The sequence below is a fragment of the Syngnathoides biaculeatus genome, chromosome 5, assembly GCF_019802595.1.
Source record: "Syngnathoides biaculeatus isolate LvHL_M chromosome 5, ASM1980259v1, whole genome shotgun sequence".
NCBI classification, from domain to species: domain Eukaryota; kingdom Metazoa; phylum Chordata; class Actinopteri; order Syngnathiformes; family Syngnathidae; genus Syngnathoides; species Syngnathoides biaculeatus.
Genome location: NC_084644.1, coordinates 10336054 through 10360412, shown reverse-complemented (window position 1 = coordinate 10360412; position 24359 = coordinate 10336054). Strand labels below are relative to the sequence as shown.

The 24359-nt window shown below is 43.6% G+C and overlaps 1 protein-coding gene across 11 annotated transcripts; it reads left to right on the top strand.

Annotated features, from left to right (window-relative positions):
* Positions 1 to 280: 280 nt before the first annotated feature.
* Positions 281 to 23831, top strand: bmper (BMP binding endothelial regulator). Of its 11 annotated transcripts, none has more exons than XM_061821047.1 (17): positions 4605 to 4992; positions 5832 to 5858; positions 6285 to 6370; positions 12757 to 12856; positions 14590 to 14672; positions 14797 to 14887; positions 14966 to 15048; positions 15427 to 15526; positions 15646 to 15755; positions 16085 to 16219; positions 17067 to 17171; positions 17496 to 17541; positions 17645 to 17802; positions 18832 to 19033; positions 20169 to 20514; positions 21679 to 21809; positions 22814 to 23831. In XM_061821047.1, exons 1-17 carry the CDS (start codon positions 4977 to 4979, stop codon positions 22993 to 22995), a joined length of 2001 nt encoding a protein of 666 aa, XP_061677031.1. In that variant the 5' UTR covers positions 4605 to 4976; the 3' UTR covers positions 22996 to 23831. The 11 variants fall into 11 exon arrangements, with proteins under 11 accessions (XP_061677028.1, XP_061677031.1, XP_061677029.1 ...); XM_061821045.1 differs by having other exon boundaries at positions 4605 to 4997; XM_061821044.1 differs by lacking the exons at positions 4605 to 4992; positions 5832 to 5858 and adding an exon at positions 281 to 619.
* The last annotated feature ends 528 nt before the right edge of the window (positions 23832 to 24359 follow it).

The window sequence follows — 24359 nt, the reverse complement described above, 5'->3', positions numbered from 1 at the left end:
AACAAATTCAACTTAGGACTTTGTTGGGAACAAAGCGTGCAATGTAGTTCATTTAGGATTGCTGCTCCGGCGTGAATCTTTTTTTTTTTTTTTTTTTTTTGGGGGGGGGGGAACTGGTTGCTGGACTTTTGCTGCCTCTGCTGGGCTGCAGCATAGCACAAGAGAAAGAGGAGGAGGAGGAGGATGAAGAGGAGGCGGAGGAGGAGGTAAGTGAGCAAAGAGAGAGAGAAAGAGAGTGTGTGTGCAGCCCTCGGAAGCGCACAGTCGGCAGCCAGCATCCATGAACGCAACACATACACTTTTTTTTTTTTTTTTTTACCCCCAGGAAGTCTTCCCGGACGGATTCTACCAGGGACCCCCGCTCAGGTCTAGCAGCTTCCAGTGGCTTCTTTGGTGGCGCGTCATGCGCACGCACGCCAGGTCCAAAGCTTCTGAGGACATCTTTTTCTTCTTCTTCTTAACTTTTTGGGGATTATAAAGCAGCCCAAGTGACTTCGGAGGTTGTTGTCAGCGGCGATGACGTCGCCCGGGCGCCGCTCCTCCACCTGCGGGCTCCTCGCCGGCTTTCTGCTGCTGCTGCTGCTGCGGGCGGTCCTGCCCGGAGCCGCGCTCATCACAGGTGAGGAGAGCCACATCCGCTGGATGTCCGTGCGTAAAAGCGCGCCGCCAAATCCCCGATTTAGTTGATCCGAGAGATCCGCTCGATTTCGGGGTCAGAAGAAGAAGAAAAAGGTCCGCCTCACACCGAAACTTGTAATTTAACTTCTTTGCCGTTCACGTCGATGTGCATGCGTGCATTTTGCTCCCTCCTCTTCCTCCTCCCTCGGCGTCATGTGTTTGCCCCGCAGCCGCGCGACCAAAACGCGCAAAAACGGAGGTTGGAAGGGGAAAAAATGGATTTACATTTAGTTTTTTACTTTTGCCTTCGTCATCCTTTCATTAGATCGGAAGCAGGGGTGGCAAAATTACTCCACATCTCTGTACTGAAGTAAAAGTACGGATATTGTATGGAAAGACTGGAATAACTGGTTTAATATTTCATTATGGCAAGATGCAGAGGTGGCAAATGGACTCACTCTCTGAGTGGAAAATACATGAAATTGTGTAAAAGTGACCCTAAAGCAACTCCTTAAATGAGTAAAAGAAATAACAATAAAGTACAGACGCCATCACCTTTTCACAGTATTGAGCGTAGTGGTGACAAAAGTACTTTTACTTTGTACCAGAGTAAAAGTGCAGGAACTTCTGTTTTAAAAAAAAATGTCAAAGTGCTGCAACTCCTCGAAGTCAAACTTCAAACAATTCAAAGTGCACATTTCATTTTAGTGGGACGCAAAGGTGACAGAAGTACACGCTGGAGTTCCACTAAGCACAAATACTTGAATTACATGACATACATATTTTTACTTAATAAGACAATTAAGACTGTACAAATGTAGAACAAAAAAGTACATGTAAAAATTTCATCGATGTTCGAGAACGAGAGGCTCACATTTTACTTAAGAATTAGAAGTAACAGTAGAAAGGTAGAAGTACTAATTGAACAAATGTAAAGTATCGATCATTCAAGCCATGTACTTCACTTCAAAAAAAGATTGGTAATACTTATTCGGGTCCTTTAAATGGATTTAATCTTCATAGATGCCGACGCTCGAGTGAAGTGAAAAAAAGGAACGATTGAATATAAGTTTTTTATAACTTTCTATATAAGTGTGTAAGGACTGCAGAAGTACTGATTTGACAAGCAGAGGTACAAACTCCATCATCATTAAGTAAGAGAAACAAAGTATTTGTACTTGGTTACTTCCCAGCACTGCACGCAACTAGAAAGTAGAGCAGCAGCGTTTTTTGTTTTGTTTTGTTTTGATCTCCAGTTGGCCTTCATCATCCTCGTGTGATCATAGCGAGAGGACGAACGTGTTTGATGCCGAACGTGTCCCGCCACTCAGCTGGAAACGTTAAATTCGACATCCCCGGGAGATGGAAAAAAAATGGTGGTGTTGTTTTTTTGTTTTGCTTTTCTAAAAAACATGATGTCGTGGTCGCCGGCCGGTTCTCCTCGGAGCAAAGATGGAAATGAAGCCAAAGCGGCACCAGATTGGGGGTGGGGGGTGGTTGGGGGGGGGGGGACGTTTTGAGGGGAGATGCTCAGCGGGAAGTCCGGATTTGGGGCCCCCCTGTTTTTGAGATTTGAAATGCTTTCAAACATTTCCATCTTTCTGAGGGGAGAAATAAATACAAACAACTGACATCATGTGGTTGCACAAGTGCGCACACCCTCTTGATGCGACTGCCCCTGTTCAGAATGAACCATCACATTCAAACACGCCTGCCGCTCTTTAAAGTTCCCCCGATTAACCCCAAATGAAGTTCAGATGTTCTAGGAGGCTTTTCCTGACTTTTTGGTTTTTGTTGCTCTCCAGGAAGTTTTATAAAAACACTGGCAATTTATTTGTAATCCCTTTCAAAATAAAGAAGACTAACAAATCTGATTAAGGTTGACGATAAATCGCACTGACATTGTTCAAATAAAAAAGAAAACATTACAGTTAAATAAACTACAGTATTCCAGTTCATGCCAAAGCTTCAGTTTAAAAAAAAAAATGTAAATGAACTACTGTAATCCAAACTTTGACATTTTTGGTGCTCAATTCTTCCGTCTTCAGTGCTTCCAACCAATCAAAGAAATGAACGTGATCCGTTGAGCACTAATTGTTCTGCCGGACCCACTTGTGCTCGCAGGACCTCAAGCAGGTGCTGTGTTGGCTAAAACCTCGAGCTGCCTGTCTCATCTGTTTATTCGGAACCCGAAAGTGTTATTTTTAGCCTCAGCGTGAAAAGTTATATTTGTCTGTGCGACCTTCACGCTGAGGTTTGGCGGTCAGGTGACTCTTTGGGAGCAAGTCACTTTTCCACTCTGGATGCGTCAAAGCCGTCCATCCATCCGTTATCTTTGCCGCTTGTCCTCACGAGGGTCGCGGGGAGTGCTGGAGCCTATTCCAGCTGTCAACGGGCAGGAGGCAGGACACACCCTGAACTGGTTGCCAGGCCAGCCAATCGCAGGCCACATGGAGACAGAGAACAGCATGTGTCAAATCCTTTTTTTTTAACACTTGAGATTCCATTGCTTCATTTTAGAAAAGTGACGATTCTCCCTGTAAATCAACATTTACAAGTATCTAATTGAATAAAACGTCACCAAAAAAGAATTCAAAGGTCATAACAACGAAGCAATGAGAAATCAAACTTTTGGGCACCTTTCTGGACGCTCAAGGACACCGTACAAAGGCAGAGCGCGAAAACACTCCACTGAATGAAAACTCAACTTAAAATGAGCCATAGAATAGAATTAAAAAGGGAATAACTTTTTAAAAGGGGATATAAATGGTATATCGTACAATATGTGTATATGTTCATGATTAAAAAGTGATGTGATTTAATTTGTTCATTTGTTGCTACGCTTTGATGTTCTTTAAGTTTAAAGCTTCAGTGGAATTTTACATTTGGAATCATGAATAACTTACATAAAAGAAAAAGCTACATTTTCATGTATTTTCAATTTGGATTAAACCATTTTTAAATTAAAAGCAAAGCAACGTTGATTTGTATAGCGCATTTTCATACATGAAGTAACTCAATGTGCTTTACATGGTTAAAGGCATTTGAAAACAAAGAGATAAAACATTTAAAATGAGATAAAAAAAAAACAATAAAAATGACAAACAAAATATTAAAAAAAAAATTTAGAACAAGAATCAAATGTATGTGTAGCTTTAAAATACATTTCTGCTGATATAAGCAATGTTTTTTTTAATGTATTTTCAACTTAGATTTGAAGGGTTTATTCGATTTTTAGTAAAGCTAATATTTTACAGGTACTTAAAATTAGCTTTACATGTCAAAACGACAAAAAAACAAAAATTTCTTATATTTTAGACCAGCTTTGAACTCATTTTAAATGAAAGCCAATCGAATGTACAAAATATGTGACGTTTCACGTTAGCATTTCACAACTCCACAAAAAGCATTTAAAAAAAATCCTTTTGGCAAACAAACGTTTCCCATATTTATGACTGTGATCGTCAGGTTTCCAAACAAAAATACTCCAACTCACGTGTTAAACATTTCAAATTACTCAACGTTTGAAATAACAACCCACGACAAATAGTTGTGAAATTTTTTGCATAATTTTTCTTCTTAATTACTGCGCTCACAGACCCAACTGACAACCAATTCTACTCCTCGTTATTCAGCTTCATTAAAAACGTCAAAATATTGCAACGTGACTGCAACCAACAGACAAAGTTATACTGTACACGTAGTATTACTTTCATAATGAATCAAATTTGAGTATTGGCTGCGACTACTGGCTTGCTTCTGGTGGTGTACCCAATGTAGTGTCCCACGAGTGAGTCCGAAATACCAACAACCCGAGTGAAAGAATTCTCCACGGGTCATTCAGAGCTCGTTACCTGAGACAAGCGCAAAACAATGAGTGAGTTATTTGGTTAAAGCAAGGGATGTGTCCCCGGAGACCCCACCCCCCCCACCCCCCGTTTTGGCGCCCCTTTCATTCCGCCCACCTCCCCTCAGTCATGCCAGTTTAATTAGGCCCGAAGGTCGTAAAGTTTAACGGCGGAGTCGGCGGGTGCAGACGACCCGGCGCTGGGGAGCTTCTGCCGGGGTTCCCTTTTGCGCTCTCGCCTCTTCAATTAGACAGAACGTGATGTCATCCAACATGGCGGCCGCCGCCAGCAGGAACAGGAAGCAGTGGTTTTACAGGTCGGAAGGAGGTTTGCGTCCCCGACCGAGCCAGCGTGTTTAGCGCCTCCCGCCGCCCGTAAAGCTTCGCTTTTCCTGCGCTTGCTTCAGGTTACCTTTGCCACCGCATGTTTTAAGACCCTTAAGCCCCTTTAAATGTCACCGGTCAGGATTTTGTGGAATGCTCAGAGAGACTCACCGGCTCGTACTCTGGAATGTTCCGTGTCGGAGGTTAGGTAACTTTAACCGGCTTTTATCGAGCAAAGAAATGCGTCAGTATTGATTCATTTCAATCAGTTTACCGTCTTTTAAGACCCTTCAGGTCCTTTAAATGTCCCCGATCGGGATTTAAGGCACGCTCAAGATGACTCACGTGCTCGTACTGCGCAATATTCGTTCCAAATGTGTCATTGTGTATCAGGAAAAAAAGCATTTTTTGTGACTTTTTTTCAGTGTGGCATATCACTCCAATGTTTTAAGACCCTTAAGACCTTTCAAATCTGACTTGTTAGGATTTAAAGCAGGGGTGTCAAAGTCATTTTTGTCGTGGGCCGCATTGTACTTGCGGTTTCCCTCAGTGGGCCGTTATGGCTGCGAAACCATAAAAATCCTTAACCGCCTAATCATATTTACACATGAAATTTATGAACTAGTTTTGTAATCAGAAATCATGGGTGATGGATTTTTCCAACTATTGTTGTTTGGTGACACATAAATGCTTTTAATATCTCAATGTTATCATTTATGATAGGACAATTTGAAATTTTGGTACAGCTTTACGGGCCACATAAAATCATGGGCTGGCCAGATCTGGCCCCCGGGCCTTGGGTTTGACACCTGTGATTTAAGGGAACGCTCAAACGCACTGCTTGACGGTAGAATGTGTTGGTTCATCGTGTGTTGGAAAAATAATGTTTAACAAACTTAACTAAGAAAAGTGCTACAAGATATGGCAGATCTGTCGCGTGTTTTAAGACCTGGAAGACATTTTGAATGTCACCAAATAGGATTGAAGGATTGATTGAAATGGACTCACCTCATCAAGTGTCTCGTTTTGTATCGAAAAATAGCTTCCAGGCAAAGAAAAGTGCTTCAAGGTATGTTTTATGACCCTTTAAATGTCATAAGTGAGAAATGAGTGTACTGACTGCTCATATTGTGCTCGTATTGCCAAAAATTTAAGATAAGTTGAGTTGAGCAGTCGAATTTGGTAAAGTTCGATTTCATGATGTTGTTACTGTGAGTTTTGCAAGAGTACAAGTACCGTGTTTCCAAATAAGATATCCGGCAGTATTTCGTACTCTACTTGTTGGTGTTTTTGGGGCCGCTGGAACGGATTAATGGTCTTTCCATAGATTTCAAAGGGGGAAGAAGACTTTGAGTGTTTTGAGTTCAATCCCCGCATCCACTCGCTGCGATGATCTCACGATGTAGGACTGACAGCGATTGCCAACGCAGCTTATCTTTGCATCGTGCGATGATGTCCTTGGTTTATGATGATGTCATAGCCCCTCGGTTTGCAGGCACGGAGGCCAGCTGCGAGAACGAAGGCGAGGTCCTGAACATCCCCAACATCACCGACAACCCCTGCATCACCTGTGTCTGCCTGGTAAGACCCTCCTCCTCCCCCTACTCTTCCTGCTCCTCGTCCTCCTCGCTGTTGATAATTGATCTGCGATCTTGTCCCTTACGGGGCCTGGCGACAGGACTTGAGTGTTTGCGTTGTAACTTATGCGACTGAGCAAACTTAAGCTTTCCTACGAGTCAATGTCGGGATGCTAATGCGCTGCGAGCGGGACGCGAAAGGTAACGGTGTCAGGCCGTGCGTTCGGCAGCTGGACCTTCACTTCCCTGACTGAATCCACGCTCTAATATGTGTTTTTGTTCTGAGCAACCAATCAGACGATGGGAAAATGTCAACTTTAGGCCAGCGCTTGGATTTGGAATGACAGAAATTGATAACGTGTTTGTTATGGGTCAACAAGACTGACTGTCAAGGCCCCGGGCCGATGACGCTGACACGGCAACGCATTGATGCTGAAATCTCGGCAACAAACTTAACATCTGGAATCACGTCCTGGAGGAAGAATTTGATACAATTTTGTGGAACACACATTAGAATTTAGTTTGCAAATCCAGGTCGGTGCCACCACTGGAAGGTGACCTTAACCTTGACCTTTTATTTAAGAAGGGTTTAAAAAAAAAACACAACCATTGCATTGAGCCCATTTGTCAAAAGTAAGGCTGGTACGACCCCTTTCAAGGCAAACACGTGCTGACCCTAGTTAAAGCCCCCCCCCACACACACCACACACACACACACACACACAGACACTACACGTATTGACCACCAGTCAAGAGGATCATGTGACCAAAAGTAACAAAGTTCACATCCAGACAGAATAGAATAGAATGCAATAATATAGAAATATAAATGGAAATGGGGTGGTTCAGCTGGTAACCATTCAGCTGGTGGACTTTGCATGTTCTCCCCGTGCCTGCGAGGGTTTCCTCCGGGCACTCCGCTTTCCTCCCACATCCCCAAAAACATGCAACATTAATTGGACCCTCTAAATTGCCCCTAGGTGTGATTGTTTGTCTCGGTGTGCCCTGCGATTGGCTGGCGACCCGTTCAGGTGTACCCCGCCTCCTGCCTGTTGACAGCTGGCATAGGCTCCAGCACTCTCCGTGACCCTCGTGAGGATAAGCGGCAAAAGATAATGGATGGATGGGATGGATTTTTTTCCATGAGTTTTCTGCTTTTGTTATTTTTGTTCATGTTTTTTTCTAGGGTGTTTGTATTTCATTTTTATTTTTGTCACTATTCAAATTTAAAAAACGTTTTCGCATTATTTTTATAGTGAGTTGTTCTCCAATATTTTCACATTTGTCATTATTTTTTTTCCAAACTTTTCCATCATTATTCCTTGTCATTATTTTTCACAGTTTTTTACATTTTTATTTATTTGTTGTTTTCCTGAATCCAATCCAATGCTTTACAACGAAGGTCCCAGTTAACGGGTTCAAGTGAAGACAACCCACCACGTCGTAACGTTTCCCATACGTGAAGCCGACGTTTCCGCCAACGAGGCAACTTTTATTGTCACGTTTCGGGCGGGATTTGAGCTCTTATCTGCTCGGCATCAGTTAAAAGCCCACCTCAATGGATGTCACTCGTCAGCAGCCAATCGTTGACCTTTCATCCACTTAAAAAAAAAAATAATCAGCTCCCCCCACCCCCACCCCTGACCCCAGTGCACGATACGGACAAAAGTGTTGGAAAGCACATTTACACAGGTCTTAATCAATCGAACAATCAACCAGAGTTTGGACTTTACTTCTGAATCATTGATCTAATCAATTTCCCTGCGTACGTTGTTGTTTGTCTGTTTCAAGCGGCACACATAAAAAGTTGTGTTGGGGGGGGGGGTGTAAGTAGAGCGGAAATAGCGAGCAACATCAAGCGCTCCCACAGACACGTGTCGTACAACGAGAACACATTGCACCACGTTCCGATACTTTCCTGTTCCAGCCCCCCCCCCCCAAAACCTGTGGTCCAACGCAATATTTCATGCACACGTCTCCTCGTGTACAGTCGGGGGTCCCGCTTCTTTGATCCAATCTCCACATTTCCATCATTTCCAACTGTGCACTTTTTTGTCACGCTTCGCTTTCTCTCTGCGTCCCAATATTTTTTATCTAAGCTTCCAATTTTCTTAAGGGAGGGGTGCTGGGGGTGGATTTATACTTTATTTGTATTTTTTATTTTTGGGGGGGGGGAGTAGATGCGGGTTATTTCCTGCATGTGTTCAAGCACTTCCACATCTGTTGCCCCCGCCCCTTCCCCCCAACAAAGACATGCGGTGAGTCTCATGTCGCCAGACCGTCTGATATGTTTGGTGGGGGGCAGGGGTGCCTGAGTGTGTGTGTGTGTGTGTGGGGGGGGGGGTCAGTGTCATTCATATAGGATGAAGGGGATGCTGCGGGCAGGAAGGGGGGGGGGGGCTAATGGCTGGGACACACACACACACACACAGAGGTGCCATTGTACCAGTGACAGACAAGTCGCCATGGCGCTCCATTATCTGTAAAACCTCTTCATCCACTCGTCTGTCTGTCTGACTATCTATCTGCCTGTCTGTCTGTCTCACCTTCGTCGCGGTCACGGTCAAGTGCTTCTCCAACCTGAAATATGGAAAGCGTCGTACTTGCAATTTTAAGTAATTTTTTTCCCCCCATTCGGGGTCCAGTAATTACAATTGAGCACATTCGCTTTGGTGAATAAGTTAAATTAATTTAAATAACTTTTAAAAATAAAAATAATTCATATTTGTATTAATTATTAATTAATTGTATATAATTGACTGATTATTTCGTAAAATAATTTAAATACTTTACAAATGGTGTTTTAATATTTAGAAATAATTAACTAAGCAATTATTCATTAATATAAATTAACACATAAAATAGAAAAATATATGATAATTTGGGGGATTTAAAATTTTTCGGGGAAAATATCGAATTAAGTGCAACAAATATGACAGGACTCTTGTCATTCTCGCGTGTGCCGCAGTGTTTAATGTTGAACATCCGCGTTAAAAAAAAAAAAATGGCGGCATATTTATTAACGGGTGTTGGAGATCGACGTAGGGTCAAAGTTGGCTCGCCGTGGGCGTGTCAACACAAACAGAAGCCGACGGACGCCGGAGGGGTCGCGCCCGGACGGATAACAAACGGCTGATACGGCGGAATCTCCCCCTAGCGATCGCGTTACACGGCAGCGGCGACTGATGTTGAGCAATTAGTGACTTTCGGTAGGCGAAATGGGCGGCCAATCATTTTAGGGGGGCAAGACTACGTTGATGTGTTTTGGGAGGAGATGAAATAATTGCAAATCAAGAAAGGAGCACATACCTCGGGTCGAAAGGTTTCAAACATGTGGACGGTACGTTGTTGCTTCTGCAGTGTGTAGTTATTGTCTCCGATTTTGTGTGTACTCTCGGACAGGAAGAAGTGTGTGTGTGTAGGTGGGGGGGGGGGTCCGTTTGGTGAATTCCTTTGCCTGAAGCTACTGTGGCTCTTGCGCCGCTAAGGGGGGTCCCGACCTGTTTGTTTAGGGGGTGAAAGTTCACGTGCGGGTAGAAGCGGGGGGGGGGGGGCTCATTGCTTGAGAGATTGGGGATGAAGGGACAGGAGGAGAAAGTGATGCAAGAGAAAGAGGAAAGAAGGAACTTTAAAAAAAAAGGGGGGGGGGATGGGGAGAAACTCTGGCCCTTGTCTCCCCCTAGAGGCAGAAGAGCAACACGCACACATTTAGTGTGAAGCCAAACTTGCTGCAAAATTCTAATAGAAGTAAAGATGCCTGCGATTGGCTGGCAACCAGTCCAGGCTGTACCCTGCCTCCTCTGGCACTCCCGCGACCCTCGTGAGGATAAGCGGCTAAGAAAATGGATGGATAGAAGTAAATATGTTTCCGTTGAGAGTTGACCGTGCCTAAATATCCATCCTGCCGTTATTTAAACCTAAATGGCAACGCTTTACTACTTAACATTTAACCGCTGCAGTCACCAAATGCAAGCGTGCGACGTGACGTATGTGAAATTTGCCGGTTGAGATATGATCTGATTGCTCGTGACATTTCCAAAGGTTTGACTTTTACGTCTTCCTGTTTGCCATTTGTCCTGACATTTAAACAATGTAATCAAAGCGTGTCGTATGTGTGTGCGGTAGCGGTCCTTGGGGGGGGTCATCGTAGCGGTGGAGGGGGTCGGCGGCGGCGGTACGTTGGGTGTTTTTCAGGCGTTATGACCCTTGAGCAATTAAACACACAGGCGCAAAATGAGAAGCACTCGCCGGCACCTGCTGTAGGCCGCAACTCACGGCCAGGCACTCGCGCGAAGAAGAACGCACTCAGTTACTGACATCACTCACTTGGCCACGCCCTTCAAAGGCACACACAAATCCAAACTTTTGTTTACATGGCACTTTTCATGCATGTACATCAGAAAGGAACAAAAGCAAGCAAATATTGGACGCGTACCCACATGCGCACATGCTACTGTACGCAGAACTGTTAAGTGCAAGTGGATGACAAAAAAAGGAATAAATTTTAAAACTTTGTAGGCATAAAATACTAGTTTATAGAACAAAATAAAATACATGAAAGCAAATAAATGAAGACTACAATATGTTCAGGAATTATGTCTAAACTTTATAAAAGTGTGTTTTTTTCTGTTAACATTCTGTTTTATTCTATTTTAATATAGTTCAGTATTATTTATCTTTTTTGAAATCATCAACAACAACATTTTGGGTGGCGTTGGAACCGATTCATGGAATTTTGACGGAGTAAAATTGATTTTTAAATGAGAATTCAGTTGGCGGCAGTGCAGAAGTGCCTGGAGGTCACGTGAACGTCCTCCATTCAGCCGGCCTCCTTTCATGTGGGCTGGCGGGACGGAGCAAATAAAGCAAAATAAAGATAATCGGGCGCAAACCGCATGACAAAAACGCGGCAAGAAAAGCAACTGCGAAACTGAAGCGCATTCGGATTCTCCTCTGTCTGGAGACACAGACACCAACTGGAACAGATGCGTCTGGACAGCCGGGACGAATCACAATTCGTAATATTTGGTATTAAATAACATCACAGACGGTTGAAAGAAGGTCCCAAACCTCAGCTGGTTTTATGAGGATGGATGGATGGGTGGGTGGGTGGATGGATGGATGGATGGACAAACAGACGTATGGATGGATGGATGGACGGACGGACGGACGGTCGGACGGATGGATGGATGGACAAACAGCCAGACGGACGGATGGATGGATGGATGGATGGATGGATGAACGGACAAACACAGACGGGTGGATTGGTGGATGGAAGGATAGATAGATAGATAGATAGATAGATAGATAGATAGATAGATAGATAGATAGATAGATAGATAGATAGATAGATAGATAGATAGATAGACGGAAGGATGAATGGATGGATCGTGGCTGTCCCATGTGGCGTTTGCTAGTTTTCCCAATGGCGGCGTGGTACTCCGACCTCCTCCCACATTCCAGAAAACTTGATGGAAATTGTCCATAGGTGTGAATGATCATTTCTGGAGACGTGCCCAGCGATTGGCTGCCTCTTGCCCAAAACGTCAGCCATGAGAGGAATGAGGACAATGCTTTAGAAAATGGACGCATTGTGTTTTTTGTCCAGAATGTGAAGTTAAAAATGTACATTTTACAGCGAACCCATTCAAATTTGTATTTGTAATATGGAATTTTAGTTTCATCACTTTCAATTGGATCAGCTTTATTTGCTTATTCTCATGTTAACTGTCTTGTGAGTGGCTTTTGTGAAGAGTGCTATTTAAATTAAATTTACTGACTTACTTTCATTAAACTCATCCTAGACATGAAGTCATTAAAAAAAAAAAAAATGAAATCCACCTCCCGGTAGTGTAAGTCATTTATTTCAAAGTCGGTGTAAGTGACCGTACCGAAGTTGAGCGAAGACGACATATTTCCACATAAAAAGCAATAAAAACAATACACGGTGAATGGAAATAGCCGCGCCCGCCAAGTCTGAACCGCTCGCTATATAACGTGAGATTACTGTATTATTTATTGCAGATGATGTGTGACCACAAAGTGAAGTCACGTCGCACGTCAACGCCGGAATCCTTTTTGCTACTTGGGCCGTTCAGCACCAGACGCTTCCCGCTCGCTTGGAACGTGAACCTCGAGTATTTTTTTTTTTTTTTAAATGTGGCGAAGGGAGTTAATCCTTCATGTCAATAATTCCGAATGAAGTGTGTACGTTTCGAAAAACTGAACTTGATGATTCATTGTGATGACCTCAAGACTTGGAATAATCATAGTAATAATAATAATAATAATAATCTCCCCTGTTGTGTCATCTGATTTTAACCTTAAAATGTTGCAAAACGGCAAAATGACCAAGGTCCTCCTCTTCTTTCTCTTTGGGGGGGGCGGCAGGAGGGCAAGGCCGACTGCAAGCAGGAAAAATGTCCGCCCGTGTCTGAAGATTGCGCCCTGGTGGTCAAACAGAGCGGCGCGTGCTGCGAGAGGTGTAAAGGTAAGAAACCGAAGAACCAAACCCCCCCCCAAAAAAAATTGTCTTTTAATAAAGAAAGTAACACTTGTATGTTATACCGTAATTTCCGGACTATAAGCTGCAACTTTTTTCACACGCTTTCAACCCTCCGTTTTATGCGGTGATGCGGCTAATTTATGCATTTTTTCTAACGTCCGCAAGGCAGCACTTGAGCGGAAAAGGTACGAGTGAGACGGGTGGAATATATGTGCCAAGGAAGTGACTTTTACCGGTCCGGCCCTGTTAGCACTGCGCTAGCGTGTTTCTGCTGTGTCTCAGTGATTTTTACCAGTATGTTTTTTTTAACCGGTCCTGCTAGCGTTGGCGCAACAGTGCTAGCGTTAGCATTAGCGTGGCGGCCCTAGCGTGAAACTCTCTGTTTACCGTTTTGATTGTAAATATCTCGTGTTTCAATGCGGGTTTCAATGTGGACATTTGCGGGTTTTACACAGCCGCGGCGTATGTATGTACCAAATGGTATTTCCTTTGCAAATGTACTGGGTGAGGCTTATAACCAGGTGCGCTCTGTAGGCCGGGAATTACGATGCTGTATTAAAAAGAATATTGAGGAAGTCGCCACATGGTCCCGTCCATCACGTTATCCCGTCCTGACTTGATGAAGGTGATCCGAGGCCCCCCCAGGGAGGTTTGGCTTTCAAACGTCACGCCATTTTCCTCAGCGCTGACTCGGGATCAGCACTTTGTTTTTTTGGTTTTTTTTTAGTTTGGCTTTCGGACCCGGTAAAGCGGATCAATACTCGGGATCGGGTTTCGGTGCAGCATTGATCTCGGTCCATTTACTGTAAATGGCATGAAATGAAAGATGAAAGGCTTTTAATTTAGTGCTGAATGGACAAGCCGCAAAGTCTCTGTGTGCATTCCGTCCTCGTGGGGAACACGCTAACTTTCAATGTTTACGTTTTCTGAGATAGTGAAAACTTTTGAAAATACACATTGAATGGTGACTCATGGGATTAATTAAAAAGAGCAAGGCCAACCAAATATTGTTCTCGTAGTTGGCCTTTTATTCTTTTTATCATACATTTTTTGCAGTCTATAGTTTTATAGTGGAGGCACGGTGGTTCAGCTGGTAAAGCGTTGGCCTCACAGTTCTGAGGACCCGGGTTCGATCCCGGACCCTCCTGTGTGGAGTTTGCATGTTCTCCCCGTGCCTGCGTGGGTTTCCTCCGGGTACTCCGGTTTCCTCCCACATCCCAAAAACATGCAACATTATTTGGACACTCTAAATTGCCCCTAGGTGTGATTGTGAGTGCAATTCCTTGTCTCTATGTGCCATGCGATTGGCTGGCAACCAGTTCAGGGTGTAGCCTGCCTCCTGTCCGTTGACAGCAGGGATAGGCGCCAGTACTCCCCATGACCCACGTGAGGATAAGCGGCAAAGAAATGGATGGATGGAAGGACAGATCCATGGATGGATGGATGGATGGACGAATAGACAGATCCATGGATGGGTAGATGGAAGGATGGAAGGACAGATCCATGGACGGATGGATGGATGGATGGATGGAAGACAGATCCATGGATGGATGGATGGATGGATGGAAGGACAGGTAAATGGATGGATGGATGGACGGATGGATGGATGGATGGATGGATGGATGGATGGACAGACCGTGTACAACTTTTCAGCCATATTTCCGAAAATGATTCTTTCCACCTTGACATCCTGTTATTGGTATTTGTTGCGTTCTTAGGCTGCATGTTGGACGGGCGAGTCTACAACAGCTCAGCTTCCTGGACCAGCGTCGCCAAGCCCTGCGTGACACGGCGCTGTCAGGTGTGTGCGAAGAAAGAAAAATATTGATTGATTAATTGATTGATTGACAGGCGAATAGATGTTGCGAGAGGATGACGCGTAGCAAACATTTTGATCCAAACCTTTGACGTCCTGGTCGTGACAGGAAGGCGTCATCACCGAAGCGCAGGTGCAGTGCGTGGTCCACTGCACGAACCCCAAGATCCATCCCAAAAAGTGCTGCCCAACATGCCCCGGTGAGTAAATCCCCCCCGGCCCAAGTCGAAACTTCAGTCTTGAGAGCTTGCCGTAATCCCGCCCTCTCGCTCTGCCAGGTTGCATTTTCGAGGGTCGTCTGTACAAAGAGAAGGAAGAGTTCAGTCCTGAAGGCAAACCGTGCATCAAGTGTACTTGCACGGTGAGTATCCGGAATTCTGAGGTGGGATTCATACAAATCAGCGGGGATTGTCGGTTTCAAATGAGCCTGATTTACCAACAATGTTCAATTTATGAAGCTCTAGAAATCCCTTTCGCTCCATTTTCCACATGAAATTTTCACTTTTCAAATTCATCCCGCAGGCCAGCTTTAACAGCCCAAGGTGCCAGTTTTGGCCCGCGCCCCCTATGTTCAAAACTGCTGTTTTTAATCAAATACTCCACAATATTCAGAAAATATTCCACAATTTATGCTGGCAGGAGTCCAAATATAAGCATGCACATCCGTTTGCTGTCCCGGTCATCCGGACCGGATCGCGAACGTTTCTCGGGCTTTGACTGAGTGTTGCTGTCGTTGCAGGGGGGACGGACTCTCTGCATGAAGGAGGCCTGCCCCGTCCTTTCTTGCCCTGCCCACCTCAGCCACACCCCCGCAGGGCAGTGCTGTCCGAAATGTCTCGGTAATTAACCCCCCCCCCCCAAAAAAAAGAAAATATTTGCGTGTGTGGTTGTGTGTGTGTGCAAGTGTTTATGTGTGTGTGTGTTTCACCTTCTAATGGTCGTGGTCCTCGTGCGTCAGGTCAGAGGAAGGTGTTTGACTTGTCTCAGGGGAGTTGTCTGTTCCACAGCGAGGTCTTCGAGAACGGAACGTCCTTCGTTCACGACAACTGCACCGAGTGCACCTGCAAGGTACAAATTCGAGACCTGTACAGGGGAACCTCGGCTCACAAACGAGCCCATTCACATATGGTCATTCATCATATGGTTTTCAAACGCACTTTTCACTTATTTATATCTTATACTGTATTCATTTTTAACGAAATACTCCAAAAATGTATGGAACCATGACTTTATTCTCGGGCTGGAACACATTAATTCCATTTACATTAGGTTTAGTGGGAAACACTGCTGTGGTTCACAAATAAGTTTGTTTTAAGTCGGTTAAGTTTGTGGACCGAGATTTCACTGCGGAACAAAGTCGTCGGACCTTCTGACGTCGTCGTCTGTTCCTCCTTCAGGACTCCACCGTGGTGTGCAGGAGGCGCTGCTCGCAAGCCGGCAGTTGCCATGGCGACGGCTGCTGCGACCCCTGCTTGTCCTACGTGAAGGTGGACGACGTCAAGTACTGCAGAGTACGCAACAAGATCTACAGGGTGAGAACACCTCGTATGGGTGGGTGGATGGATGGATGGATGGATGGATGGATGGATGGATGGATGGATGGATGGATGGATGGATGGACAGATGGATGGATGGATGGATGAATGGACAAACGAACGAACGGATGAATGGATGGATGGATGGATGGATGGATGGATGGATGGATGGATGGATGGATGGACAAACAAACGAACGAACGAACGGACAGACAGATGGACGGATGGATGGATGGATGGACGAACGGACAGATGGATGGAAGGAAGGAAGGAAGGATGGAAGGAAGGAAGGATGGATGGATGGATGGATAGACGGATGGACGCACGGAAGGATGGATGGACAGATGGATGGATGGATGGATGGATGGATGGCTGGATGGACAAACGAACGAACGAACGGACAGACGGACGGACGGATGGATGGATGGATGAATGGATGGATGTATGTATGGATGGATGAACAGACAGATGGATGGATGGAAGGAAGGAAGGAAGGAAGGAAGGATGGACGGAATGATGGATGGATGGATAGACAGATGGACGAACGGACAGACGGAAGGAAGGAAGGATGGATGGATGGATGGATGGACAAACAGACGTATGGATGGATGGATGGATGGACGGACGGACGGATGGATGGATGGATGGATGGATCGACAAACAGCCAGACAGACGGACGGATGGATGGACGGATGGATGGATGGATGGATGATGATGGATGGATGGATGGACGGACAAATGGACGAACGGACGGATGGATGGATGAATGAACGGACGGACAGATGGACGGACAGAAGGATTGATGGACGGATGGATGACCCTCGCTGCGCTCATCCATCCCCAGGAGGGCGACATGTGGTCGTCGGTGAACTGCTCGCTGTGCGCCTGCGTGAAAGGCAGCGTCGAGTGCCGGCCAAAACAGTGTGTACCAATCACCAGCTGCCCCTCAGTGAGTGACGCGCCTTCCTGGCCAATCGGCATCCAGCTCACCTTCACCTGTGTTTGCTTTACATCCTTACATCCATTTCATGACACCGATATCTTCTGTCATTCATTCTATTGACCTTTATTCCTTTCAATTCATCCCTATTTCTGAGCCCTTCATCATCACATGAAATTAAATTTTATTCATGACCCTGTTCGAAGTTATCTTTGTTAGCTTGGCCTGCTAAATGCTAAGCTTACGACATCGCCACAAAAGTGCTCTTTAAAAAAAAAAAAAAACTGCCCTTCCTGCTTGGTGACCACAGTCGTGTATGGTTCTGCCCAACAGAACAAGATCCTCAACCGGACCGGTTGCTGTCCAGTCTGCACTGAAAGTGAGTAAGTTCCCTTTCTCGTTACGTTAGGTCCCGCCATGTGTTGCCTTTTTCTTAACGCCGCAATGGTTTTGCGCCCCCCCCCCTCCTCCTCTCCACGCAGAGCCAGGCGTGTGCACTGTGTTTGGCGATCCGCACTACAATACCTTCGACGGAAGAACTTTTAACTTTCAGGGAACGTGTCAATACGTGCTGACTCGGGACTGCGGCGGCGGTATCGGGAGCAACGCCGTGGCCGGCAATAGCGAGTCGAGCTTTACGGTACGATCGCGCTCTTTCTTGCGATGTCATCATATGAGGACAAATTGACAAATTATACTGTACATATATGCAAAGCCCGTGTCAAGACCTTTAATTTGAGGTGTGACTCGATGGGGTACGTTAGCCTGATAGCATAATTATAAAAATAATAACTATAAAAAAGTCTCCAGAGTCCACTTGCCTCGATTTGACATTTGTGGTTGCCCATGACTGAGAATCTACACACCAATAAAAAAAGAATACAAATTTTACCAGGCCCAATGGTAATTTGTATTAATATTGTGAGAGTGAGTTTAACTGACAAAGGCAATTATGCTATTAGGCTAGCAAAATAAAATTTCCATCTTGTTACTAAACTTTGACCTCTATTGTACGATAGTAGAACGTGAAGATGGTAGCCCCAAGCAGACACAAATAATGCCTGCCCCTAACATGCATGTTATTCCATAGAGTAATGCAAAATACTTTTTTTTCATCTAATTACTCAATCGATGGTGTAATTATTACACCAGGGGTGTCAAACTCATTTTTGTCGCTGCCCACAATGGACAATGAAACGATAAAAATCTTTCAGCGCCTCGTCATAGTTACACAATTTATGAACTAGTTTTGGAATCAGAAATCAAGGATAAGGGGTTTTTCCGACTATTGTTGTTTGGCAACACAAAAATGCTTGTACTATCTCAACGTGATCATTTATGGTATGACAATTTGAAATTTTGGGACAGATTTGAACAAAAAAAATCATGGAAGTTGATACTCGTGATTTGCCTCCGCGGGCCACATAAAGTCACGCGGCGGGCCGGATCTGGCCCCCCGGGCCTTGGGTTTGACACGTGTGGTGTAATAGGTTACAGTACTCGATTCTAAAATATTTAATACCCTACCGTCAACCTAACTCACACCTGAGGATAATCACTCGCCATCCATAACGTTTGCTTTGATTGCAAGGGTGGGAAAAAAGCTCTCTTTTGCCTCGATTGTGGTACGCGTGCACCTTTGAAATAAAAGTCCCGGCCCTCCTCCAAGGTGCTGGTGAAGAACGACGCCCGGCGCACCCGCTCCTTCTCCTGGACCCAGTCGGTGGAGGTGCGCCTGGGGGGGCTGGTCCTGGGCCTCCACCAGCACCTGACGGTGCGCAGGAACGGCACCCGCATCGCGCTCCCCTACCACGGGCCCGGGGTGCACATCGACCTGGACGGGTACCTCCTCAAGCTCACCGCCATCGCCGGTCAGTTCAAACGGGACGACTGATTAGAGGCTATTTAAAAATGGAAATAGAAATACTACAATACAGTATATCGAAAAAAACTGACTATTTAATATAATATCAAATATATGGATGAGTCACTGATGGTGTAGTGGTACGCACGCCTGACTTTGGTGCGGGCAGCGTGGGATTGATTCCCGCTCAGTGATGGTGTTGATATCTGCCCTGCGATTGACTGGTCATCCGCTTTTTGCCCAAAGCTAGCTGGGATAGGCTTTTCCGTGACCCTTGTGAGGATAAGCATCTTGGGTAATGGAAGGATATCAAAAATATGGAAAATGTACTTTTTTGTATACAAATAGTTGCCTCTCTGGAGTGAAAAAATGTTGGAAAAGTGTAAAAAAAAAAAAAAAGTACTAGAAAATAGTGTGTACTCTATATGAAATATTTTTTTTAAAAACTACATTTGTAGAAAAACAAACAAAAAATTGACAAATTAATGCAAATGGATTAAATACAAAAATACTAGGAAATAAATGCTGAAATATTAAACTTAAATCCCCAAAATATTGTAAAGTAATACTGAAATATGAAAAAATAAATAAAGAAAAAAAAGTAGAATAATATAATACTAAAATATATCAAAGAAAAAAATTAAATAGTTGGATATAAATGTATCGGTGGAACAGTGTTTAAGCTGGTAAAGCGTTGGCTTCACAGTTCTGAGGACCCGGGTTCGATCCCGGCCACCCGTGTGTGGAGTTTGCATGTTCTCCCCGTGCCTGCGTGGGTTTTCTCCGGGTACTCCGGTTTCCTCCCACATCTCAAAAACATGCAACATTAATTGGACACTCTAAATTGCCCCGAGGTGTGATTTGTGAGTGCAGCTGTTTGTCTCCATGTGGCCTGCGATTGGCTGGCAACCGGTTCAGGGTGTACATCGACTCCTGTCCATTGACAACGAGGATGGGCTCCAGCACTCCTCGTGACCCATGTGAGGATTAGCAGCAAGGAAAATTGATGGATGGATGAATATTATCATCTGAATTTAAAAAAAAAACATTTTAGTCCAAGAAAAATGGGATGAAAATACAGTCAAAAGTAAAGTTGTGAAAATTGGTGTAGAGATGACGTTTGTGGTTTGTCCCGTGCTCAGGTGTGGAGATCACGTGGGACGGCGACAGCTTCGTGGAGGTGGTGGCCGCCCCGCACCTGCGCGGGCGCCTCTGCGGCCTGTGCGGCAACTACAACGGGCACAAGCGGGACGACACCATGGGCGGTGACGGCCACTTCAAGTTCGACGTGGACGACTTCGCCGAGTCGTGGCGGGCATTGGACGGCAACGAGCTGTGCCCGCAGCCGGCGCCCCACCGCCGCCCCGCCTCCTTCCTGTGTCCCGGCAGCGTCAAGGTCAAGTTCCGCGCCCACCGCGAGTGCCAGAAGATCAAGTTGTGGGAGTTCCAGAAGTGTCACCGCGTCGTCGACTTTGCCGCCTTCTACAGGTGATGACCCGGGAAAGTACCGGATGGCAGAAGTCTACACACCCCTGTTCAAATGCCAGCTTTTCGCCATTAAGATGAACGATAACCCGCACTGACAGCGCCGTGCAATTTAAAAAAAAAAAGCAACAATGTGGTTGCACAAGTGTGCACACCCCCTTAAAATTGGGACGGTATCACATTCAAAATGGGACTCACTACACACCTGCCACCATTTAACGCACCTCCAATCGACCCCAAATAAAATTCCAGTTCATTGTTGCTTTTCATAACATTTTTTTCATACTGACTGGTATTTGAAATGATTCATAATTCACTTCACTCTGACTAAGGCCTCACATTTGTACATGGGTCTGTAGAGTTTGTAAAATCCACCGTATCACATTGTGGTTTTGTTTTGAATTGAGATGTTGATTGATTTTTGCTGTATTATTTTTTATATTGAAATTGATTTCTCTGCAATTATTTTTTTTGTTTTTGAAAAAATATTTAAAAAAAATAAAACTAAATCAAATTCAAGCCTTCAGGTTCGATTTTGAGATGTTACATTTTTTTATGTTAGATTTTTCACAAATTGAATGTATTGATGCTCTAAAAAATTCAGAATTGCATCTCTAATTTTTTTTAAATCTAATATTTTGATGGCGAATAAAATCTGTTCGCAATTAAAATTCAAATCAAATTCAGATGTCTCAGATATATGTTTGCATGTGAATTTACTCTAGAATAGAATCTAGAATCTAGAGTAGTTGAAGTCTTTTCATGTCAATTTTTTTCAGTTTCAATGGCTAAAAATCAGAAATTCAAACACAGAAATGTAAATTTAAACTCTGAAATATAAATTTGAACTTAAACGGCACAGATACAGTTCTACCTTTTCACTGAATTTCCAACTCCCCCCCCCACCAAAACATTTTTAAGATTGCTGTCAAATTTGTAAAAGAATTATTTTGATGGTAAAAGAATAGTAAAAATTCAAATTCAGAAATTCAAGCACAGTCCGCATATTTTCATTGAGAAATTATTTATATTATTTTTTCTGTTCAGTATTTAAAAAAAAACTGTTTTGGAAACTCAAACTCAGTGGGAGAGATATGTATATATTTTCAAAATAATCTAGTAAACGTGATAATGATGAGCCATGTTATTCTTATTATTTTTTTGTAGGTCTTGTGTGACAGACATGTGCGAGTGTCCCGTGCACAAGAACTGCTACTGCGAGTCGTTCATCGCCTACAGTCGAGCGTGCGAGCGAGAGGGCGCCCCCGTCCTCTGGAGGCCCGATGCGGCCTGCGTGGGTGAGGACATTGACACGTTTTAGGACAGGTTTTTTTTCTCCATATATTTTTTGCTCTTTTCAAATGTAAGTATGCTTAGAAAAGTATTAAATGGAAAAAGATATTTGGAAAAAAATGAAAACGTTTATGGACAAATACAGACAGATTAGACACCCCAAAAAATGCACTATAAATCCCCAAAAAAATGGACAAAAAATAGATGGTATTAAATTGAAAAACAAAAGACAATAAATGGGGGAAAAAAGAATACTGGTCGAAAATACACAAATGTTAGACAAAATAAATGTCGGGGAAAATAAAGTTTAGATAGACGGACGGACGGACGGACGGACGGACGGATAGATAGATAGATAGATAGATAGATAGATAGATAGATAGATAGATAGATAGATAGATATAGATAGATAGATAGATAGATAGATAGATAGATAGATAGATAGATAGATAGATAGATAGATAGATAGATATAGATAGATAGATAGATAGATAGATAGATAGATCAGCCAAAAAAATACACAAAAATAAAAGACAAAAACAAAAAAGAAATTGCTGAAGAAACTGAAAAAGACAAAATAAATGTTTGTTGAAACAAAGTTATGAGGAAAAACAATCAAAAATATGAAACCACAGTTATTTTAAAGAATACACACATGATCATCATGATAATCATTTTAAAAATGAAAACTAAATCTCAACAACAGAAAAGCGGCTGAAAAAATGTATTGAAATAAAAGCAAAAAATATGGGAGGAAAAGATTTTGAAAAACATTTGAGAGCGTGATCTGAAAATCTCAAATATTAGTAAATGATACAGAAATGACTGGTGGATTCGAGAGAAAGAGAGTGATTAATGGATAATAATAGTGAATAAAAGAATAATATGAATCTCCATTATTACAAAAAATTTTAATTGGCTTTCCATGGATGAGTATTTGCGATTGTTTGATTCCAAAAAAGCAAAATGACATGAACATAAAATGTAATTTTTTTTGTGTGTGTGTCAGCTACGCAGTGCAAGCACGGCGCCGTGTACGACACCTGCGGGCCGGGCTGCACCAAAACCTGCGACAACTGGAACGAGATCAGGCCGTGCCACAAGCCCTGCGTGGCCGGCTGCCACTGCCCCGCCAACCTGGTTCTCTTCCAGGGGCGATGCATCCGACCCCTGGCCTGCCCCGGACGGTGACACAGGCGCCGGTCTGGGGGTCCGGAGTGAGGGAAAACGCATCTTGGACTTGTTGAGATGCGGCACAAGTACTCAGGGTCCAAGTAATCCCCTTTGGAGAAACAAACAAACAAAAAAACACTCAGGAGAGGAAAAAGTGGGAGATCGTTCTTGTTCCGGAACCCCACGGGACTTTTGGACTCTTGCGGACCGTGTCTGAACCGGACGAGGACCTTTTATACAAGAAGCTAAATAGATTTATAACGAGCTGTTCTACAAATGTCGTGTGTTGATACTGTTAATTTATATAACAAAGGTGGTAGCGCGGATGACGAGGGCGCAGCTAAAAAATGATTTACAGTGAAACCCTGTTTTATCGATGGGGGGTGGGGTGGGGGGGGTCCGTTCCATGCCCGATTAGTGAAAACCCACAAGACCCGTGTCCATGGCTCGCAAAATTCACATTCAAAAAAATCAAACAAGGCGTGATGCTGACACGCTTATTACTTTATATTACAGGTGCAACGATGCAACGACTGATCAATTGATTTTGATAATCGATTAATCTTTTAGAGGTATTAACATGAGATTGTCCAAATTTCAGCCTCCCAGCAGTAAATATTCACAAATTTCTGAATTCCTCTCTGAAAGCGCAGTGATTATCTTTGATGTTTAGTCACAATAAGACAATTGCAACATCTGCTGTCCGTTTGGAAAACAATGATCAACATTTTTGTCCTTTTTCTGACATCAAACCAAACCAGTATATAACAAACTTATGTATTATAAATCGTAACTATTTATTTTTGTGCATTTTCTGCAGTCCTGTTTTGTTTAATAAAGAGATGGAAATTACAATTTTTTTTTTAAACACAGATTAGTTGGAAAAGAAGAGTTGTCAGATTAATCGATGATTGAGATAGTTTTTAGTTGCAACCTTTCATTATTTATTATTTCTTGACTTTGCCCTGCATTTCAATCCGTATGTGTATCTTTTCAATGCCGTACAGTATTCATATTAATGTAAAAAAAAAAAAAAAAAAAAAACATTTAGAAAACGATTGGATGTTTGGTGATGTAGCGGGGGTTCACTGTAAAGGGACAAAACAAAGAATTATTACTATTTATGTTTCTGGATTGTGTGTACTTTTGTGTGCCCAAATGTGACTCGTGTGTTGCTGTTGTTGAGACGCACTGTAGCATCTTTGTGGAAGGTGGGGGAAACAAACACCTTACCTTCATTATTTAAGAGCCACAATATAATCGTTTAACCAATGGGACTTGTGTCTTCCCTTTACTAAACAAAATGTTGTTTTTTTGTGTTTTAGTTTTCATATTTTGATACCGAGAGCTTTTCCCCACCAATCAGATTTTAGATTCACCAC